Source organism: Ovis aries, chromosome 2, assembly GCF_016772045.2.
Source record: "Ovis aries strain OAR_USU_Benz2616 breed Rambouillet chromosome 2, ARS-UI_Ramb_v3.0, whole genome shotgun sequence".
Taxonomy (NCBI): domain Eukaryota; kingdom Metazoa; phylum Chordata; class Mammalia; order Artiodactyla; family Bovidae; genus Ovis; species Ovis aries.
The window spans coordinates 111,730,324-111,751,749 of record NC_056055.1 but is presented as its reverse complement, the minus strand read 5'-3'; the positions used below and the strand labels follow the sequence as shown (position 1 = coordinate 111,751,749).

Genomic DNA, 21,426 nt, shown 5'->3' with positions numbered 1-21,426 from the left:
ATCGAAGCTGGTCTTGGCATGGGCAATCAGGTCAGAATTCTCAGGGCTGCATAGGAACTCAGATACACAAACCTCAAGTTTTAGAAGAGAGGAAACCCTGGCCTGTGGAAGAGAAATCACTGGTGGCAAGTCACCAAGCCGGGACTGATGCCACAGCCCCATCACTTGGCACCACACAGGTGGTCCTCACGTCCCATCTCCTGACATCCTCCCAGCACTAGCAGCACGACCAGAGTGCCCCATGCCACAGCTGTGCTTTCCTGGACTCTGTAAATGCCACTCGGTCCCCTACTGATGACCTTCACCTAACATTTCACTTTCAGCAAAAGCACTGCCCTTGTACAAGAGAGTCTGGGCTTTCAAGATCTTCTAATATTTTGGACTTGTCCTAAGAATAGGTAGAAAATAGAAACACGAAAGGGCTAATAGTATTACATACAATGAAATACATAATACTGAATGAAAGTAATTAGACTGACCAAAAATGGAAGAAAAAGTAAAAACATATGAAATGCTGGAAATAATATATCAGTGTGTTTAACAGACACACTCAACCATGGGAAACAAAAAACCAAAAAAAAAAAAAAAAAGAGAGAGAGAGAGATTTGGTAACTAAATACCCCTTCGAATGAGCTGAGCAAATAAAAATTTAAGGTCTGAGGTTTAACTTATTTCTGACATTGTTTCCTCTATGTGGTCAACGTGTTAAAGAATTTTTAAAGTTCTATAAAGATACATGTTTAACAACTAAGCAGTTATTTAACCAGCAGTGTCAGAAGATTTTCAGCTCTATGGAAACATAATCTCCTCCTAAGAAATCTAACATTCAGCTTTCACCTTTAGTGTCCAAACACCTTCCAGGAACCTTACACAAATACCAAACTGCTGGCTCCCAACATGAGGTTCTGCCCCGTTGCTGTTGCATTATTTGTGGAGGCGGACAAGCTTCCTTCATATGAATTACAACCAGGTAGGGAGAAGGCAATGGCACCCCACTCCAGTACTCTTGCCTGGAGAATCCCATGGACGGAGGAGCCTGGTGGGCTGCAGTCCATGGGGTCACTAAGAGTCGGACACGACTGAGCATCTTCACTTTCACTTTTCACTTTCATACATTAGAGAAGAAAATGGCAACCCACTCCAATGTTCTTGCCTGGAGAATCCCAGGGACGGGGGAGCCTGGTGGGTTGCCGTCTATGGGGTCACACAGAGTTGGACACGACTGAAGTGACTTGGCAGCAGGAGCAGCAGGGAGCGCTTTGGGCATTCCAGGTGGCACAGTGGTAAAGAATCCACCTGCCAATGCAGGAGACCCAGGTTCGATCCCTGGGTCGGGAAGATCCTCTGGAGAAGGGAATGGTAACCCACTCCAGAATTCTTGCCTGCAGAATTTCACAGACAGAGGAGCCTGGCGGGCTACCATCCATGGGGTCAGACATAACGTAGGACATGACACAGCAGCATGCGTGGAACCCCTCCAGCAAATTCGCATTTCATCCTGGCAGTTCTCTGCTGTCCAGGGACACTCAGTACATTTTAAACACAAATGGCTGTGAAAAGAAGAGAGGCAAAAAGCAGAGGAGAAAAGGAAAGATACAAGCGTCTGAATGCAGAGTTCCAAAGAATAGCAAGAAGAGATAAGAAAGCCTTCCTCAGCGATCAATGCAAAGAAATAGAGGAAAACAACAGAATGGGACAGACTAGAGATCTCCTCAAGAAAATTAGAGATACCAAGGGAACATTTCATGCAAAGATGGGCTCGATAAAGGACAGAAATGGTATGGACCTAACAGAAGCAGAAAATATTAAGAAGAGGTGTCAAGAATACACAGAAGAACTGTACAAAAAGATCTTCATGACCCAGATAATCATGATGGTGTGATCACTCATCTAGAGCCAGACATCTTGGAAAGTGAAGTCAAGTGGGCCTTAGAAAGCATCACTAAGAACAAAGCCAGTGGAGGTGATGGAATTCCAGTTGAGCTGTTTCAAATCCTGAAAGATGATGCTGTCAAAGTGCTGCACTCAATATGCCAGCAAATTTGGAAAACTCAGCAGTGGCCACAGGACTGGAAAAGGTCAGTTTTCATTCCAATCCCAAAGAAAGGCAATGCCAAAGAATGCTCAAACTACCACACAATTGCACTCATCCCACATGCTAGTAAAGTAATGCTCAAAATTCTCCAAGCCAGGCTTCAGCAATACGTGAACTGTGAACTTCCTGATGTTCAAGCTGGTTTTAGAAAAGGCAGAGGAACCAGAGATCAAACTGCCAACATCCGCTAGACCATGGAAAAGGCAAGAGAGTTCAGAAAAACATCTATTTCTGCTTTATTGACTATGCCAAAGCCTTTGACTGTGTGGATCACAATAAACTATGGAAAATTCTGAAAGAGATGGGAATACCAGACCACCTGACCTGCCTCTTGAGAAATCTGTATGCAGGTCAGGAAGCAACAGTTAGAACTGGACATGGAACAACAGACTGGTTCCAAATAGGAAAAGGAGTACGTCAAGGCTGCATATTGTCACCCTGCTTATTTAACTTATATGCAGAGTACATCATGAGAAACACTGGACTGGAAGAAGCACAAGCTGGAATCAAGATTGCCGGGAGAAATATCAATAACCTCAGATAAGCAGATGACACCACCCTTATGGCAGAAAGTGAAAAGGAGCTAAAAAGCCTCTTGAAGAAGATGTTAAGAGGAGAGCGAAAAGTTGGCTTAAAGCTCAACATTCAGAAAACGAAGATCATGGAATCTGGTCCCATCACTTCATGGGAAATAGATGGGGAAACAGTAGAAACAGTGTCAGACTTAATTTTGGGGGGCTCTAAAATCACTGCAGATGGTGACTGCAGCCATGAAATTAAAAGACGCTTACTCCTTGGAAGAAAAGTTATGACCAACCTAGACAGTATATTCAAAAGCAGAGACATTACTTTGCCAACTAAGGTCCATCTAGTCAAGGCTATGATTTTCCTGTGGTCATGTATGGATGTGAGAGTTGGACTGTGAAGAAAGCTGAGTGCCGAAGAATTGATGCTTTTGAACTGTGGTGTTGGAGAAGACTCCTGAGAGCTCCTTGGACTGCAAGGAAGTCCAACCAGTCCATTCTGAAGATCAACCCTGGGATTTCTTTGGAGGGAATGATGCTAAAGCTGAAACTCCAGTACTTTGGCCACCTCATGCGAAGAGTTGACTCACTGGTAAAGACTCTGATGCTGGGAGGGATTGAGGGCAGGAGGAGAAGGGGACGACAGAGGATGAGATGGCTGGATGGCATCACTGACTCGATGGACGTGAGTCTGAGTGAACTCTGGGAGATGGTGATGGACAGGGAGGCCTGGTGTGCTGCAATTCATGGGGTCGTAAAGAGTCAGACACGACTGAGCGACTGAACTGAACTGAATGAAAAGTTCATCCGTTGCTGAGTTACATAAACAGTGAACATACAGTGTTCTAAACTTCTGTCCTTGTTAAAGAATATTTGGGGAAATTTTTAATTCCTTAGTTGAACAGAAGAAAGTTGAAACTTGACAGATGAAGCCTTTCGGCACTCTACTGAATGCAACTTACCAGTTCATGTGCACGCTGCTTACTGCCGCCTTTTCCCACGTTTCACAGCTCAAATACTCTACTGCTCAACGGCCTTCCTCCCCGTCCTGCTGTCCCAGGAGCCCACTGGCAGGCTGGCTGCGTTTGCAGTGACAGGTCCGCCAGCCTCCCGGAGGCCAGTGCTCCATCCTCTGGATGGGCTACAGGCACAGAGACGCCCAGGGCAAGGATGGCCCCACACAGAGCGTGCATGGAGCTTGCAAGTTCTCTTTTTATGGTCACGACTCTCAGAAGTCTTTGAAGTTGAGGGAAAAAAGTGAGGGGCATACACAGTATGACAGCTTCCCAGGTGGCACAGTGGTAAAGAATCTGCCTGTCAATGCAGGAGACACAGGTTTGCCCCTGGGTCAGGAAGATCCCCCTGGAGAAGGGCATGGCAACCCACTCAGTATTCTTGCCTGGAGAATCCCATGGACAGAGGAGCCTGGGGGGCTACAGCCCATGGGGTCGCAAAGAGTCAGACACGACTCGGCGACCAAACAACAATACACACTATGACAAAAGCTTTGGGAGGCTGAGGCTGGGTTCCACAGGGAAGGAGCCCCACAGTCGGACACCACACAGCTGCGGAGAGGCTGGCTGACTCACACCAAGTGGTGCCCAGGCCCTCGCACCTCGCAGAGGCGAGCAGTGTCTCCACCGTGGCCAGGCGGGACCCTGGAGGCCGAGCACCCCATGCCCACCAGGCTGCAGGAGGGAGACCAGGTCACAGACACGCGGGGCACCAGGCCCCGTGCAGGGGGACGGGGACGGGAGGCATGTGGGCAGCAGGCGACCACAGCAGGGTCTGCTGCAAGACCCTGGCACTGGGAGAGGCCCGCAGGTGCGGGGCAAGCAGGACACCCGGTGTCGGATCGGCCCCAGGACCGCAGTTCTCCTCCACCACCCAGAGTGCTCGGGACACTCTGTCACAACGGCCGCAGGGAGGAACACAGGGCCTGCCTGCTGCCACGCAGGGATCCTTTTCCATCAGGACGAAGCATGAGCCAGGGACAGCGAGGTGAACAGAGCCCCGCTGGCTGCAGCGCTGAGGCACCTGCGGTGGCGGCCGGGGGCCCTGCACCAGCTCCTGGGCCTCTCCAGCCGCCCTCCCCACGCCCACAAAACGCGGATTTCTCCCTGTGCAGCAGTGAGAGCACTGACACGCTGACAGTGACGGCACTTTGTGGAAAACTGCACGTTGCTGATGGCACGTATAACAGGATCCTGTCTCTACGCAGCTGCTTCCTTAGGGAAGAAACATACCAAAAACCCCTCACAGTGGTCACCTCTGGAGATCAGGATCAGAGAGAGGAGAAGCCTTCATCTCCCCTGTACATCCCCTCGACCACAAATTTCTTAGGATGAGTACTTACTACCTTTAATTTTTTTAATGGGGAGAAAAACACTATGTGGTCATTTAAAAAGAAGGAAGCATGTTAATTCAGGGACTTGCATGCTCACAATTCACGCGCTCTTCTGTGCGTATAGTACAGCTCAATAAAAAAGGTGTCTTCTTTTTAAGAAGGTAGATGCATACATGCTCAGACAAGACGAGATTTCCCAGACATATTCTAGTCATCAGATACGCAGAGTATGGAATTTCACTTATGTAAAGAACCAAAACAAGCAGATGCATACACATATAAACATATACAAAGAGATAAAGAAACACACACATTATACTTCCAAAGTGAAGAATTTTTTTTGACAGCCAGGATGTTTTCAGGAACTCATTTTGAAATTTACATTTTAAAAATAACAATATTGTTCCAGTAACAATAGTCCTTAACTGCAAAGGGCTGGTTGAGATTTACACGGTAAGATCCACGATCCATTTGTGGTACAAAACAAGAGTCAATCGGCGTTTCTCTGCTGCGTGCAGGCTTCCTGCCCAGTCCAGCCCTGAGCCTCACTGCCCTCCTGACTCAGGAACAAGGTAGCGGCCAGGGTTAGGGTGGACACAAGGACAGAACAGGGGTCAAGGAGGAGATAAATCAGTAAATAGGAGAGGTCAAGAATGTCCGTGACAGTGTTTGGCCAAAACGACCAACACCTTTGTTTATTTTGACTCAGCCACTTGGAAACATCAAAACCTCCCGACCTCACCATCCCTTGTCCAAACCACCGCCTGAACACCCAAGTTTCTCCAGGAGGGATGCTCCCCCATAAGCTGCAAAGGGAGCTGGTCCTGCATGCCCACTCTCACGAACCTCCTCCCCCCGACCAGATGCTCACTCCAGAGTCACCGCCCTCACCTCGCACTCTGTGGCCCCCCACCTGCTGCCTCCCTGTGTGTGTGTGCTCGGTCAGGTCTGACTCCGCGACCCCGGGGCCTGGAGCCCTCCAGGCTGCTCTGTCCATCGCATTCTCCAGGCAAGCATACTAGAGTGGGTTGCCATTCCTTTCTCCAGGGGATCTTCCCAACCCAGGGAGTCCAACTCATGTCTCCTGCATTGCAGGCAGGTTCTTCTCAGTGGAACCATCTGGGAAGTCCCAGGAACTAGGGGAGAGGACTTCAACTTCTATGTCTGGGAGGACACAACTCAGCCCCTCACAGTCAGCTCCAGGGAGTGAGGGAAGTGTACCAGGGAGAAATGAAAACAGGAGAAAGGAATTCACCTGCGCCCTGGTTTCTAGAACTCCTCGCCTTCCCCGTCTACCGGTCCCCGGACACCAAGCTCTGACCTTTTCTGCCTGAGCCTGACAGTTATCTCAGGCCCAGAGCACCCCCACCCCCCCGCCCCCCCCCACACACACACCCTGGGAAGCTTGTGAATATGAACACATACACACACACACATCCCTCACCCTAAACCAGGCCCCTGCCCATCCTCTCTTCTACTCTCTCTCTCTCTCACATACACCCTCATGCTAAACCTGCCCCTTACCCATCCTCTACCCAGCTCCCTGCCTAACACTGAGCACCTGGAATGACCTACCGGCACTGTTTACACACTATCAAAAGTGTGTCTCCCCACCAGATTGACACACAAGTTCCTAAGCAGAATCTGCATCTGGTTTGCCCAGTTCTATCTATTCAGCAGCTAGGGCAGTGCTTGGCACCTAGTTAAGTGCTTGATCAATATTTGCCAGATAAAGGAAAGACTACATGAAATACAAGTCAGTGTCAACCAGGGGTCATGTGATCAATGGTTGCTGAATATGCTCACTCTGAGGAAGCAGCAGTGTGAGGTTGTTATGTAACAACACCTAGACAGACAGGCACAGGCATCAGCTATGGAACCAGCAGAACCACACTCAGAAAGCAGAAATCGATTCCATTAGTCATAATTCTACAGGAACCACTCAAACATGCTGTCCATGTCTCACTGTGGATATACCTATATATGTAAAACCCATCTTCAGTAGGTATTCTCCAGTCCATAGAAACAGTTATCTACAGCCACCCCGCCCTGCACCTCATTCCCCTGGTCACCTTTGGCCCTTGGATCACAGGAATTCTTTACTTGAAGTAAAGAGCTGCCAGCTCCCCGTGGTGACGTCGACCCAACACTTTTCCATTTGATCCTTCATATGAGACAAAGGTCCATCTAGTCAAAACTATGGTTTTTCCAGTAGTCATGTATGGCTGTGAGAGTTGGACCATAAAGAAGGCTGAGCACCAAAGAATTGGTGCTTTCGAACAGCAGTGCTGGAGAAGACTCTTGAGAGTCCCTTGGACTCCAAGGAGATCAAAACAGTCAATCCTAAGGAAATCAACCATGAATATTCATTGGAAGGGCAAATGCCGAATTGAAGCTCCAATACCTGAGGCAAAGAGCCGACTCACTGGAAAAGATGATGATGCGGGGAAAGACTGAAGGCAGGAGGAGGAGGGGGCAACAAAGGATGAGGTGGTTAGATTAGATAGCATCACCGACTCAATGGTCATGAGTTTGAGCAAACTCCGGAAGACAGTGGAGGACAGGGAAGCCTGGTGTGCTGCAGCCCATCAGGTCACAAAGAGCTGGACACAACTCAGTGACTGAATGATAACAAAATGTGGCAAGAAGGGCTTCGCAGGTGCCCCCAGTGGGTAAAGAACCTGCCTGCCAATGCAGGAGAAACAGGACAGCTGGGTTCAATCCCCGGTCAGGAAGACCCCCTGGAGGAGGGCACAGCAACCCACTCCAGCATTTCTGCCTGGAGAATTCCATGGAGAGAGGAGCCTGCTGCTGCTGCTACTGCTAAGTCGCTTCAGTCATGTCCAACTCTGTGCAACCCCACAGACAGCAGCCCACCAGGCTCCGCTGTCCCTGGGATTCTCCAGGCAAGAACACTGGAGTGGGTTGCCATTTCCTTCTCCAATGCATGAAAGTGAAAAGTGAAAGAGAAGTTGCTCAGTCGTGTCCGACTCTCAGCGACCCCATGGACTGCAGCCCACCAGGCTCCTCCGTCCATGGGATTTTCCAGGCAAGAGTGCTGGAGTGGGTCGTCATTTCCTTCTCCAATGCATGAAAAGTGAAAAGTGAAAGTGAAGTCGCTCAGTTGTGTCCAACTCTCAGCGACCCCATGGACTGCAGCCCACCAGGCTCCTCCATCCATGGGATTTTCCAGGCAAGAGCACTGGAGTGGGGTGTCTAGCAGGTCGCAAAGAGTTGGACACAACTGAAGCGACCGCACGCACGCACACGAGGCAGAAATCACTAAAATTCTGGGAACAGGATGTGTGTCATACGTCAGAAATGTTCGTATCTGCTGATAACACCCAGTCTGCCTGAGACACTCTCGTGAGGAGGCCACATGGCCACGATCTAACGGAACAAGGAACATATTTGCTGTTGTTCAGTCCCTCAGTCTTGCTCAACTCTTTGCAACTGTGTGGACTGCAGCAAGCCACACTTCCCTGGAGTGAAGACTTCCTTCAGCATCTCCTGGAGTTTGCTCAAACCCATGTCCCTTGAGTCGGTGATGCCATCCAACCATCTCATCCAATGTTGCCCCCTCTTCTTCCCACCCTCAATCTTTCCCAGCATCAGGGTCTTTTCCAATGAGTCAGCTCTTCACAGGATCATAACCAATTACCAAACAGCATAACACGTGCTACCAGCACCAGCTTCTGCCACGGTGGGTACAGGCTCTCACATCCCCTGGCTGGTGTCGAAACAGTTAAGGATCTGGGATTCTCTCACCTCAGGGGACACCCCAGGGGCAGGTGGACAACTCCAGGGCTCTCACTTTCAAAAGCAGCATTTCGTAGTTTGGGATTAGCAGATGCAAACTAGTAATATACAGGATGGATAAACAATAGGTCCTACTGAGGAGCACAGGGAAATACAGTCAAGAAACTGGGATAAACCATCATGGAAAAGATTAGGAAAAGAAGGTATGTATAACTGAATCGCTCTGTTAAATAAATTTTTAAAAAGAAATAAGAAATAAAGGAACATTTTCTGAAATGTATTTATCTTTTAGGTGCTGGTGCTGTTTCTGTATACCTGGTTATTTTGAATACATCAAAGTAAAAGGTACCAGTAACTGCTAATGAGAAATTATTTTAGACTAGGTGGGGAAGAAGTTCTTTTTATATGAACTGCAGCATCTGCATCCACCCACATTACCAAATAATTTCAGTTTGTTTGTTATTTTTTCCTCCACTCTCAGTCATTCCCCCGCCGCCCCAGCCCAAGTAACAGACATCATCTCCTATTTTTAATGGCCTCAACTGTCTTATCTAAGTTATAAGGCTCAAGCTCAGTTGAGCTTCTTGCCGAGTAATTTTTCTTATTCTAAAGAAGAAACACAAAGTAAACTAGGAAAATCATAATCAGTCAGAATAATAATACTGACATCATCAAAACCTCAAAATAATGTATCTAAGAAAAGTGTCAGTCAATTTTGGGAGATTAGCAGCTCAAATAAATGAACATTCCAGCATCACACTGTCAGTTTCTACGTAAGAAAGAAACAAAACCTTAGAATTCAAAGGACACCAAGTTGAATGCTGAGCCCTCGTCTTAAATTTCTTTTTATCAGTAATCAAACATTCACCACATTCCTCACAACAGGTAAGGCAACCTGTCAACTGATGAGACGCTTCTATTCACAGCCAGAAGCTATGACTCTCCAGCATAATTAACAAGGAAACAAAATCCTTCCAAGAAGCAAATCCAATCCCTAATTAAGTGAAGCAGACCTGGGTCAGGTGTCTCAGAAACGACCAACTTGATCAGAGGTTCTCAGTTTGAAATATTCATGAGTCCATGAATGCTAATGGTGTAAACTCCATTTAAAAAAAAAAAAAACAACCAAAATCTAAGAAAACCCTATAAGCAATTTCATAACTAGGGGGCTTCAAATATGCAAATAAAACCTCCAAAACACAAAGTTCTCACTGTCTTTAAAAAAAAAAAAACAGTAAATGTGACTTAAGAGAAATCTGATAGCCTGAGGATAAAACTGTTTTCCAGCGATTAACACATTTTCTGTACTTACCATCTAGTGATGCAAACACACAATTATTAAGAGACAGGCTTGAGAAGGAAGGAGAATGGTAGAAAGCAGCCCGTCTGTTACATCTCCAATGGAGCCACACCTGTGAAGCTGACACTATTCAACACCATCCCAAAGGTCACTCCTACATTACATGAAAAAGTCAGTTCTGTGTATTTACTATGAGTATGTGACAAAAATATTCTCATTCAGATTAACTGTTCTTTAAAACTGCATTTTCTCAATTTGGCCAATCACCAAAATCATTTCTTCCAGGATAAAAAAAAAAAAACAGAATTGCTTTAAATGTCCAGAACTACTTTTGAGGTTTATAAAAATGAGAAAAGCATGTTTCATTAGGATGTCGTCAACTGCAACATAATTCAGATTTCTTCAAAATCTCTTACCTTCCTTCTAGAAATTTCTGTTGTGGTAACTGTCGAGATATTTAGCCACACTTGAAATTACTTCAGCCCAAACCCAAAACCACAGAAAAATCTTTCTGATGGAAACATTTTGTTTCAATCCCTGTAAAAGTCAACATAAAGCTAGATTCTCTGCTGTCTTAGCATGGCTCTCAATGACAATCTGTTGCTACAGCAACAAAACTCTGCTACCTGTGGCCATGATTTGTTAAAAATTCCTCCAACCAGAAAATTCTGTGCTGTGCATTCATAAAACCCATAGAATGGCTCCAAGCCACATAAAATTAAAGCTCAATTTCCCACTTACGACCTACCCACACACCTATTTATAATATACAAACATATATGCACACATACATGCATAATTATGACTCTTTCAATGCCATCAAAAAGGTAAAACCACAACAAATTTCCATTTTACATTCCGCATAAAAAACTGCTGTGTTTTAGATTTCATTGAATAATTGCTACTGTTTCTCAAAATTTATCTTAAAAGGCAATAGAGGCCCACCATCCAGGAGAGAATTCTAAAAACAAAACCATTTATTATTTACATCCAATCTCATTCCAAAAAAGAAAAAAACAATTCCTGACTCATAATTTCCTATCTGTTCCAATGATGTGGCTCCTTTCAGCCATGAGTTGATGTAGAAAATACCCAAAGAATAAAGAAGACATGCAAACATCTGCCTCCGCGGGCTACTCACCCTCACCGGGGGGCTCCAGGCTTGCGCCCGCGGCTGGGGTCCACCCTGCGAGCTTGGGCCATCTTTAGGGCTGCAGGTGACCACAGCACTACTCTGAGCCCTCAAGGCGCTGGTGCAGTTGGTGCCACTGCCCCCCACGGGGCCGGGCTTCCACGGCCGCTGCTTGATGCCGTCCAGAAGTCTGACCAGCAGGATGTTGCTCGGAAGCTGCTCCACACCAGAGCCAACCAGAGTCCGGCACTCGGGACATCTGAGTTCATTCCGGGAACCGACGATGCCCAGCAAACAGCGTTTACAGAACGTGTGCTGGCAAGGTAAGACCTTGGCAGAGGCATCCAGCCGCTCCAGGCACACAGGGCACTCCAGCAGATCCAGCAGGGCCGACTCATCCATCTTCCTCTAGTTCACCAAAGGAAATGCAGCAGTGACACGCATACTTGTGTGCAGCTCTCAAAGTGGCTCATGTAACATCCATGTCAGACGCTGCTCTGGGGCCCCCGGGGAAGAGGAGGGAAAGACAGAGAAGGAGGACCATCACTGGCGGGTAAAGGTACAAAGAAGAGCCAGGAGCCCAACAGCACACAGAAGTGCTTCCTGAGAGAATGGAGCTTCGCTTTGGAATACATGGTGCCTGAACTCCAGAGTCAACAACTGAAAACAAAATAGGCTTTTTAAGCAGTTCACAATCAATCCGGGAAGACATCTAGTTCACTGCGCAGGAACAGCTATCAAGTACCACAGGGGACTCTTGCCATAAACAGGATTTATGAAATGCAACAGAAACATAATTTCTCTGGCTCTCAAAGTGAAACCTGAGGCCTTAACTAAGTCCTCAACTTATCTGAGAAGGTGAAAGTAGCAAATGAACTGTTTCCTCCACCTGAGATTCCTTTTAAATCCAACCAAGTTCCCCACCATTCAAGCCACTTTGGTGGTAAATGACCCCAGTATTAAAGACATATGTTTCCTCGCTGGTCTTAAAAATAGAATTGTTTAATCTTACCCAAGGAAAACGAGATGAAGGTTGACAATTCTAAAGGACACACTGAAGATGGGCCCGAAAGCAGCTTAAATATAAACGTACCACCCTTCAGGGCCACGGCTGACAAACTCGGAAGCGATTTCTGAAAGGCCTGTGCTAATCCCATTCAGAAAATCTGGCAAAATTATCACCCAAAGAATTTGAGAATGGAATGCTGGACTGGGAATCGCCAGCAGAATATGAAAATGGGGCCATTCAGGAAAAAGCATTCAGACCAGAGCCTGCACCGCTCTCCTCGACGAGAGCCAGGTGGCGGTGTGGACGCGGGCAGGGGCCTGGCCGTCGCTCTGCTCGCCACAGGTACTGCGGGCCCGCGTGGACGCCGGGCCAGGTGCCCGCGCCGCCAATGAAGACGTTCCCGCGGCCAGAGGCAGAGGGCCGCCCTTGCAGACGCTGGGGCCAGGTGCCCAGGGCGGCCCTCGCCGACGCCGCAGGGCCAGGTGCTAGAGCCGCCCGCGTAGACGCGCCCTGGGGCTGCTGCTAGGGCCGCCGGCGTAGACATCCCGGGGCCAGGTGCCGGGAGCCGCCCGTGTAGACGCGCCCCGGGGCTGCTGCAGGGGGCCGCCCGCTTAGACCTCGCGCCCTGGCCAGCGCCGGGAAGGCAGGGCCGGGCCGGGTGGGTCCACCCGCCGCCTGGCCGCCGCCCCGGGCCTGGCCGGACAGGAGCCCCGCGCCCTCGGGAAGTTTCGGGGCTCAGGGGCGCCCGCAGAGCCGCGTCGCCAGGTCCGCCCGCCGGGCGTTCGGGCGCCCGCCGCCGCAGTGCCTGGGGCCGGACGGCCGACCCTCTCCGACCCGGCCCGGGGGGCGCGGGGCTCGGGGCCGGGGGCTCGGGGCGGGGGGGGGGTCCTACCTCAGCGCGGCGCCCTCTTTGTCCGCACGCCCCGCGCTCTCCCGCTCGCCAGCCTCGGACGCCGGGCAGCTTTGGACTCCGCTCGTCGCCCGCGCGCTCCCGCCGCCGCCGCCTGCCGGGCCTGGGGAGGGGGAGGGGAGGGGAGGGGAGGGGGCAGGGCTGGGCGGGAGGGGGAGGAGCGCGGGAGATGGGGGGCGGGGCCAGGAAGGAGGAGGGGGAGAGGAGGGGCGGGGCCGGGAAGGAGGAGGCGGGTATGCGGGGCCGGGCGGGAAGGGGAGGAGCGCGGGAAAGGGGGCGGAGCCGGGAAGGAGGAGTGGGAGGGGAGAGGGAGGAGGGGAGAGGCGGGAGGAGGGGAGAGGCGGGGAGGGGCGGGAAAGGAGGAGGGAGAGGGCGGAGGCGCAGGGAAGGAGGGAGGGGGAGCAGGGAGCGCCGCCCGCCCTCCTCCGGCGTGTGGGCCCTGCGGGGGCCGGGGTCGCGGCGGATCCCGGGAGGGGACGGGGAGAGGACCCGAGCGGCCGCCGCAGAGGCTGGGAGGGAGGGCTAGGGGGGACGCGCTGGCCGCAGAGGAGGCGCGGGCGCCGCCGGGTACCTGGACACAGACCCTGCCGCGAGCCTTGGGACCGGGCCAGGACCCGGAAAGTGGGGCGGGCGAGAAGCCCGGCCCAGCCCCGGACTCGGGGTCAGCCTGGCCGGAACCAGCGCCGTGGCCTCTGCCTGCCCTCGCTCCCCCCACCCCCCGCACACACCTGTAACGCCAGACACACACCTGTTAACCGAAAGATCCTTTGGGAAAACGTCGTGCACAGGTGTGGGGGGTTGTTTCTCATACTCAGAGGGAAGACAAGTTAAAATTTTGTGATTGATCTCAAAATTGTCATTTTATTTGCATTTACCGTCCGCTCAACAAACATTTTTCTCAACTACCCTTCCTCAGAGGTGTGCAGAAAATAAGGAGAAGCGGGGACACGTACTCCTTTGCGGGAAACCGCTGCCTTCTCTTCACCCAGCCCAGCCCTTTGAAGGGAGTGGATGTTCCTCTAAGGTCCGGCTGGGGCCACGGCAAAACCACTGCAGACAAATGAGAACCACCCGAGTTAGGACACGCTGTGACCCTGCAGTCACCGCTCCCTCGCTGGCTGCAGCCTCCTGCTCGACGTTTGAGACGTGGTCAAGTCCTCACTGCAGCCGTCCATCTTCCCTCCGTGTGTGTGTTAGTCGCTCAATCGTGCCTGACTCTGCGATCCCAGGGACTGTGTCCATAGGATTTTCCAGGCAAGAATACTGGAGTGGGTAGCCATGGATGGAACCCAGGGATGCAACCCACTTCTCCTACATTGCAGGCAGATTTTTTACCATCTGAGCCACCAGGGAAGCCCCTTCTCTAATTAGCTTCGCGCTAATGGTTGAATATGCGGACAGTCTACTTCGTGAATGCCAGGAAGGACAGCCCACTTGCCCTCCATTAGAAGGGAATGAATACGTATACAGAAGATGGATAAACAAAGTCCTGCTGTACAGCACAGAGAACTGTATTCGGTATTCTGCGATAAACCACAATGGAAAAGAGGATTTAAAAAAGGATGTATGTGTATGTATAATGGAATCACTTTGCTGTACAGCAGGAATTAACACACCATTGTAAATCACCCATAGTTAAGTTTTAAACTATTGATTAAAACAAGAAGTGAGCAATGGTACAAAGGAGATGGAAGATGCACAGAGAGGCAAAATCAAGCAGCAGAATGAGGGGGCTATGGAAATGATTTGGTTTTGAGCATTGCTGATTTCAAAGCAAAGTAACTTATTTCAAGTTTTCCATAACACACTGAATTGTAAAATGTAGACACTATTTGACAATGTTTCATTTTTAGCTGCTAAAATGTCTATTTATCTGACAAATAAATGTAAACCTTAAAAAGAAAAAAAAATAACTACCAAGTTTGGAAGAGTGAAAGCATCTGCATGTAATAAAAAATGAAGTGAACAAATACATACATGCATTTGAGCTGAGAAAGACAAGGGGGGACATGATCAGAACAGAGCAGTTTTAAACCACTAATCCACCAAGTCACCTTGAAAGTGACTACTTAGTCTATGAACTTCTGCATCTGCAACAAGGTAGGTGAAGGGAAGGCTGATCGGACAGTTACAGTCAGTCAATAGGTAAATATTATGTGTCATTTATGGTTATTAAAACCAAAACTCAAACAGGTTCACTCGCCACAACTAGCCACTTTGGACCAAGACTCAACCTCATGTCTGGATTCCAAGACCGGTTTCTTCCTGCTGTCCCAAGGGTGTCTTTCGCAGGTCACCTCAGGCACCCCTAAGTGTGCTGTGTGACCTGCAAGGGAAAGCTGGCACTTAACCAGATAATGACTCTGGAGACCAAGGGACAATTATGTCTTATTTTATTCTTATTTTAGTTACTTGTTTGTATTTAGAGAACAGTACACAAGGCCTGGGAAGAGGGCATGGCAGCCCACTCCAGTGTTCTTGGCTGGAGACTCCCATGGACAGAGAAGCCTGATGGGCTGCAGTCCATGGGGTCACACAGTCGGACGTGACTGAAGCAACTTAGCATGTGTGCATGCCCGCACACAAGGCCCTGAGTGGAATGGTCCAGCTTTTGAAACTCCAGTGCCTAGCTGCACCCCTTATCAAGGGCTTCCCGGGCGGCTCAGTGGTAAAGAACCCGCCTGCCAGGGCAGAAGACTCCTGTTCAATCCCTGGGTCAGGAAGATCCCCGGAGGAGGAAATGGCAACCCACTCCAGTATTCCTGCCTGGGAAATCCCATGGACTGCCAGGCTCCTCTGTCGGTGGGGTCTCAAAGAGGCAGACAAGACTTAGTGACTGGAAAACAGCAACCAGTTATCAACGACCTGGAGACTGTCTGGGATACAAGGGGTGAAAGAAGCTCACACGATTCCACCAGTGTCGCCTGGGACATGGCTCAGCTCTTTCAGTACCCCTGCTGCTCATTCACTCTGTTGTTTAGAACACAATTCTTTTGTTAGTTTCAATTACTCCAACTTGTACAATGAAGTTTTAGGTCAATTATTTGAACTTCTTGAGCCATTGTCCCTCTGTCAAATGGTGGGGGGAGGGGGGCGGGCAGGGATCATACCTTTCCTGGACTGCTGTTGAGCATTCTGTGAGGCAGAGCCCTGGTTCTTTATAACCTGTACATCTCTTTTATAGTAAGGTATCATCATTATCTTTATAATTACCTGGGAAAGTTATACTGGGCAAAATCCTTTCTTTATAGGGTCTTTAAGAAGTCTGCAGCAACGTTAATAACTGCAAAATTCTGTCAAGAGAATAATATAGGTGAAAGGAGGGTTAGAGAAAGAAAAACACATTCATCTGACCATTTCTGGGAACTGAACCTGAAGCAGAGGATGTACACATGATATATGCATGGCCCCTGTGACTCTGAGCAGATACATGAGAAATAAACACGCCCTGACATGATAATGATAGCTTGGATTCACACAGTTCTCATCCAACCACGACTTCAAAGTGCTATCCCAAACGCTATCTCATTTGTCTTCTCAGCATCCCTCTGAAGTGGTGAAGACAGATGTAATCATTCCCCAGTTGCAGACGGGGAAAGATGAGGTGTCAAGAGGCTCCTGCTGGCAGTGATGATGCTTTGACACAAGTCAGACTCTTTCATTCCCAGTCCAGTGTGCTCTTTGTTGAGCTCTGGTACACATGCTTACACACACAGAAACATGTGTGTCTGCTCACCAACTTCCTTCAAAACTAATTCCTCTCCCAACCCTCCTGCACTGTCGGTGGGGATGTACAATGGTGTGCCCACTGTGGACAGCAACGGGAGGTTTCTCAAAACACTAGGAGTAGAATTACCGTAAGAACCAGCAGCGCCACTCCTGGGTACTTACCTGAAAAAAATGGAGAACCCCGATTAGAAAAGATGCACGCACCCCAGTGTTCACAGCTGCACTGTTTACAATAGCCAAGATATGGAGCGGCATAAGTGTCCATTGACAGATGAATGGCTAAAGCCGTGAAAAGAGTGACGTTTTGCCATTCACAAAATATGGATGGACTTGGAGGGCATTATGCTAGGTGAAATAAGTCAGAGAAGGACACACACTGTATGATATCACTTATATATAGAACCTAAAATACACACAAACTACTGAAGATAACATAAAAAAAGAAACAGCCTCACAGATACAGAGAACAAACTAGTGGCTACCAGTTGGGCAAGGGAAGGGGGCAGAGGCAATATAGGTAGAAGATTAAGAGGTCAAACTCTTCAGTATGAAATAAGCTATAGGGGTATGTTGTACAACACAGGGAATATAGCCAGAATCTTATAATAGCTATAACTAGAATGTTAGCTCTTCAGTTGTGTCCAGCTCTTGTGATCCCATGGACTGTAGCCTGAAAAGCTCCTCTGTCCATGGGATTCTCCAGGCAAAAATACTGGGGTGGGTTGCCATTCCTTTTTCCAGGGGACCTGGCCAACCCACGGATCAAACTTAGGTCTGCCTCATTGCAGGCAGATTCTTTACCATCTGAGCCACCAGGGAAGCCCCTATAACCTTTAAAAATTATGAATGATTATATTCCTTTGACTCATAATAAATATTTATTACAGGGGAGAAAAAACTAATTCCTCCTCCAGTTGTCATGATATTGGTAAATATCAGCATGATGTATCCAGTGTTTAAACCAGGAACCCATGGGTCATGGTGATTCTTCCCGTTTCCTCTCCATCGACAAGTCTGCCAGCTACCCGCCCCCAAATATATTTCAGTTTCTACCTACTTTCCTTCATCTTCTTTGCACCTTTATTTCAAGCATCATGGATCTTGGCCTCTGGCCCTCCTCATCAGCCTCCTGCCTCTGCTCACATCTCCATGGTCTGCCCTGGACGTAGTAGTGACATTCTGAGCAAGTGGCAACAAATGTACCTGTGCGCATTTACTTAGCTGCTCAGTCATGTCCAGCTCTTTGTGATCCCATGGACTGTAGCCTGCCAGGCTCCTCAGTCCATGAGACTCTCCAGGCAAGAATACTGGAGTGGGTTGCCACTGCTTTCCTCCAAGGGATCTTCCCAACCCAGGAATTGAATCTGTGTCTCCTGCGTTGGCAGGCGGACTCTTTACCAACTGTACCACCTGGGAAGCCCCAATTAAATACTTATCTCCATCCTAACTGCATAAAGGACATCTAAGGGTAATGGAATCACCATGCAGAAAGACAGGAGTCCTGAGGCACCATGGTTGTCAGGAAACAGGGCTCTTAGCAGCTCAGAGAAGGCAAACCCAGAGGGGCTATTTTGGTCTCAGGAGTGGGAAGATGCTGCAAACTCCACTGTCTGGCAAAAAACCCCAAGCAGATGGAATATTTATAGGCCCCTCCCTGGGGACTTCAGCTCAATCAGGATGGATGCTGGGGAGCAAGGGCGAGGAGTGGGTGGCAAATGGCACCTTCCTCCAGTCTCCCTAGGACGTCTGAGGAGCTGCTTGACTGGGGAGGAGCCAGGGCTCTCTAAGTGCCTCTAATCCTAACCCAGGCTTCAGGGATGGGTCCTGAGGTTCAGTACAGCCAGAATCACCTTCTGATTCTTTGAAGAGCTCCTTCAAAATGCAGGCTTCCAGCCCGTCCCTAGGGATGCTCTCTTTCCAGGACCAGCATGGGTTTGGGAATCACGCTGTTCTAACAAAGTGACGCTAGGACCGCAGTTAAGAAAGGACCAACCTAGTCACCCAGAGCTGAGCAGGGAAGCTAGTCCATCAAGGGCCGTCTGGGCTTTGGTTAATAAAGCCAAGGAAGCGTACAGGAGCTCCAGCCAGGGCTGGCTTGCTGCGGTAACAGAAAGGACCTGCGTGTTGCAACCTACTTTCATTCTGGTCTCCCCTCTTCCTACCCACCCCACTGTCCAGGGCTCGGCCTTTCATCTTAATAAAAGCTGCACAGATTTTTATATAAAGGATATCAGTTAATAAGGGAGCCAAATATTAGCTTTCCCAGAGAAACACGCATGGCTGCCCTGAGTTAACTCAGGACCCAGATGTGGTCCAAGGTCATCCACATCAAGCCTCAGAAGGTCCAGCAGCTTATACTGTGAAATGTCACTGGAAGCATGCCAAAGAGACTGCTGACTCAAGTTCAGGCATAAATGTAACTTATCCGAAGAAAATTTAATAAGATGTGTTCCTTTCTGGGAAAAATACTTTCTCTTGTCAAACTCCATTTTCACTTCGAAAGTTTAAACCTTGAAGTGATCTTTTTGCTTCTAAAGCAGTCTTCCCGAATATCTATCACTTTATCTAACCATCTTTAGGAAATGAAATTCCATCATCTTTCTTGGTAACCCATCTGTAGCCCGCCAGGCTCCTCTGTCCATGGAATTCTCCAGGCAAGAATACTGGAGTGGGTAGCCAGTTTCTTCTCCAGGAGATCTTCCCGACCCAGGGATCAAACCTGTATTTCTCATATTGCAGGCAGATTCCTTACCATCTGAACCTTATATATTTGAGGTTGAAATATAGGGGGAGTGCCTTATATCTTTGAGGTTGTTGTTTATCAAATTTCAGACTTCTCTTTCTCTGTTCAAATTAAATATAAAGGTTGACTTTTCTAATGGCATTTAAATGGGCCAGTTTAAACACACACTCACACTCATGGGACACTCATAATGTAAGCCCCAGGTTTCTGTTTTCATTATAATATTGGGTCAAAAAAGTGGGCCTTTCTCCATTTACTCTCCCTGATTCATACGTACACAAGCCTAGATTCCATGATCTCAAAATGAGTTGAAATGATCCCATCATAACATTTTATTTTGTCTACAGCTAACAGGTCACCTTTGCTCCTTCTTGCTCCCAAATAAACCTATTTATTCATGTTCTTAAAAGCACAGTTATCCTCACACTAGATACTGATGGAGTAACACTCCAAACCTGTTCTTCCAACACTTGCCTGAATTCAGGATGTGATTGTCCTCCTTTTACTGAAATCAGATTGTTCACTGATTTTCTGTCCTTCGGTCCTCTCAACCTACACTGCCAGAATTTTCACCCCAACATTCACGTTCTTTCTGAGAATTCCTGTCCTCATCGCTTCTTCAGCCTCAGAGCTTATTTTCTTTTTTTTGTAAATTTTGGGTAATGTGTAAATCAAACAAGCATATAAAGTTTAAAGGTGCAATGTGAAAATCTTGCTTTAAAGTAACAAGCATAATATTTAAAATTAAATTTCCATCATCCTTTAATTCTACATAAATTAATTTGATGAAATAGCTAGTAAATTTATTATAAAGCACTCCCCTACATAAATTCCATAATATATGATAAAAGCACTTAATAACTCATCAAAAAATGTATCAGTGGTTTATATTAATGGCTTAGACCTAAGCATGGCAAAATAGAAGATGTTCTTAACCATCCCACTCAATTTAATCTCCTTTCCTTGTGATTTAAAATGAGTGGACCCAATAAATAGATAAAACACGTGTACTCCCGTGGTGGATTCATGTTGATGTATGGCAAAACCAATACAATATTGTAAAGTAAAAAAAAAATTAAAGTAAATAAATAAATAAGAAAAATGAGTGGGCTACAGAGCTTTTTAAAACATAGGGCGCCAGGAGAGTATCAGTCCACTTGATATTCTCCCTCTTAGACAAGATTGTGGAAGACTACAGATTAAGATAATTTGCCTGTTTTCCATGATGCTTTTATGCAAAAATGATGATTTGCATAATTTCTTCTCAGTGTCAATTGAATTTCTGAAGGTTTTTTCAAGCAAACTTCCACATGTCTCCAGCATACACCATCTGTCTCATCTCTTTTTCTCTTTTTTTTTTAAAGTATTACAATTATCATGTAACTGGAGCTGTCAAATCTTTATTCCCCAAAGGTTCTTTCCTTTGATAAATGAAAAGGAACTGTATACACTGTTATGCGTGGTTGTACAATTGTGCTGGAGGTTCAGGAAAGGTTAAATGTTCAAAGCAGTTATGGCTATGTTGACATATTGGAGGAAATGGGACCAAGTAAGCTGACTAGACATTTTTAATCAGATTTTCTCCAGGAAGATGAAGGAATGTTTAGTCAAAAGATGGGGAGATCTTAAAGCAAAAGGAAATTGAAAATAGTCTTCCTAAGAGTTCTGTGGCCCAAACTCCAAGCATTAGGAAAAAATATGAAGAAAAGATGATGACCGTATAGACGGCAAATTGCTTGTAAAGCCCGCTGGCATTCGCAAATGGTTGATGCTTACACTGCGGAGTCAAGTTTTATGTTTACATAGTAAGTGTATCCGCAGCAGGAACTTCCAGGAAGTCTCATGGGTTGCCAAGAAAGTACATATTGAAGTATTACA

At 47.8% G+C, this 21,426-nt stretch overlaps 1 protein-coding gene across 5 annotated transcripts in view; it reads right to left on the bottom strand.

Annotated features, from left to right (window-relative positions):
* The window catches only part of SH3RF1 (SH3 domain containing ring finger 1), a 157,440-nt gene extending 144,309 nt beyond the window's left edge, over positions 1-13,131 (bottom strand). For 4 of the 5 annotated variants that reach the window (XM_027964644.2, XM_042243566.1, XM_015093285.3 and 1 more), the window contains exons 1-2: positions 13,059-13,131; positions 11,167-11,654 (exon numbers count right to left, since the gene is read on the bottom strand). In XM_027964644.2, coding sequence (XP_027820445.1) covers positions 11,167-11,559 — 393 coding nt within the window. In that variant the 5' untranslated portion in view covers positions 11,560-11,654; positions 13,059-13,131. The remainder of the gene's footprint in view (positions 1-11,166; positions 11,655-13,058) is intronic. The other variant, XM_027964645.2, reaches the window with a different exon arrangement.
* Between the last annotated feature and the right edge of the window lie 8,295 nt (positions 13,132-21,426).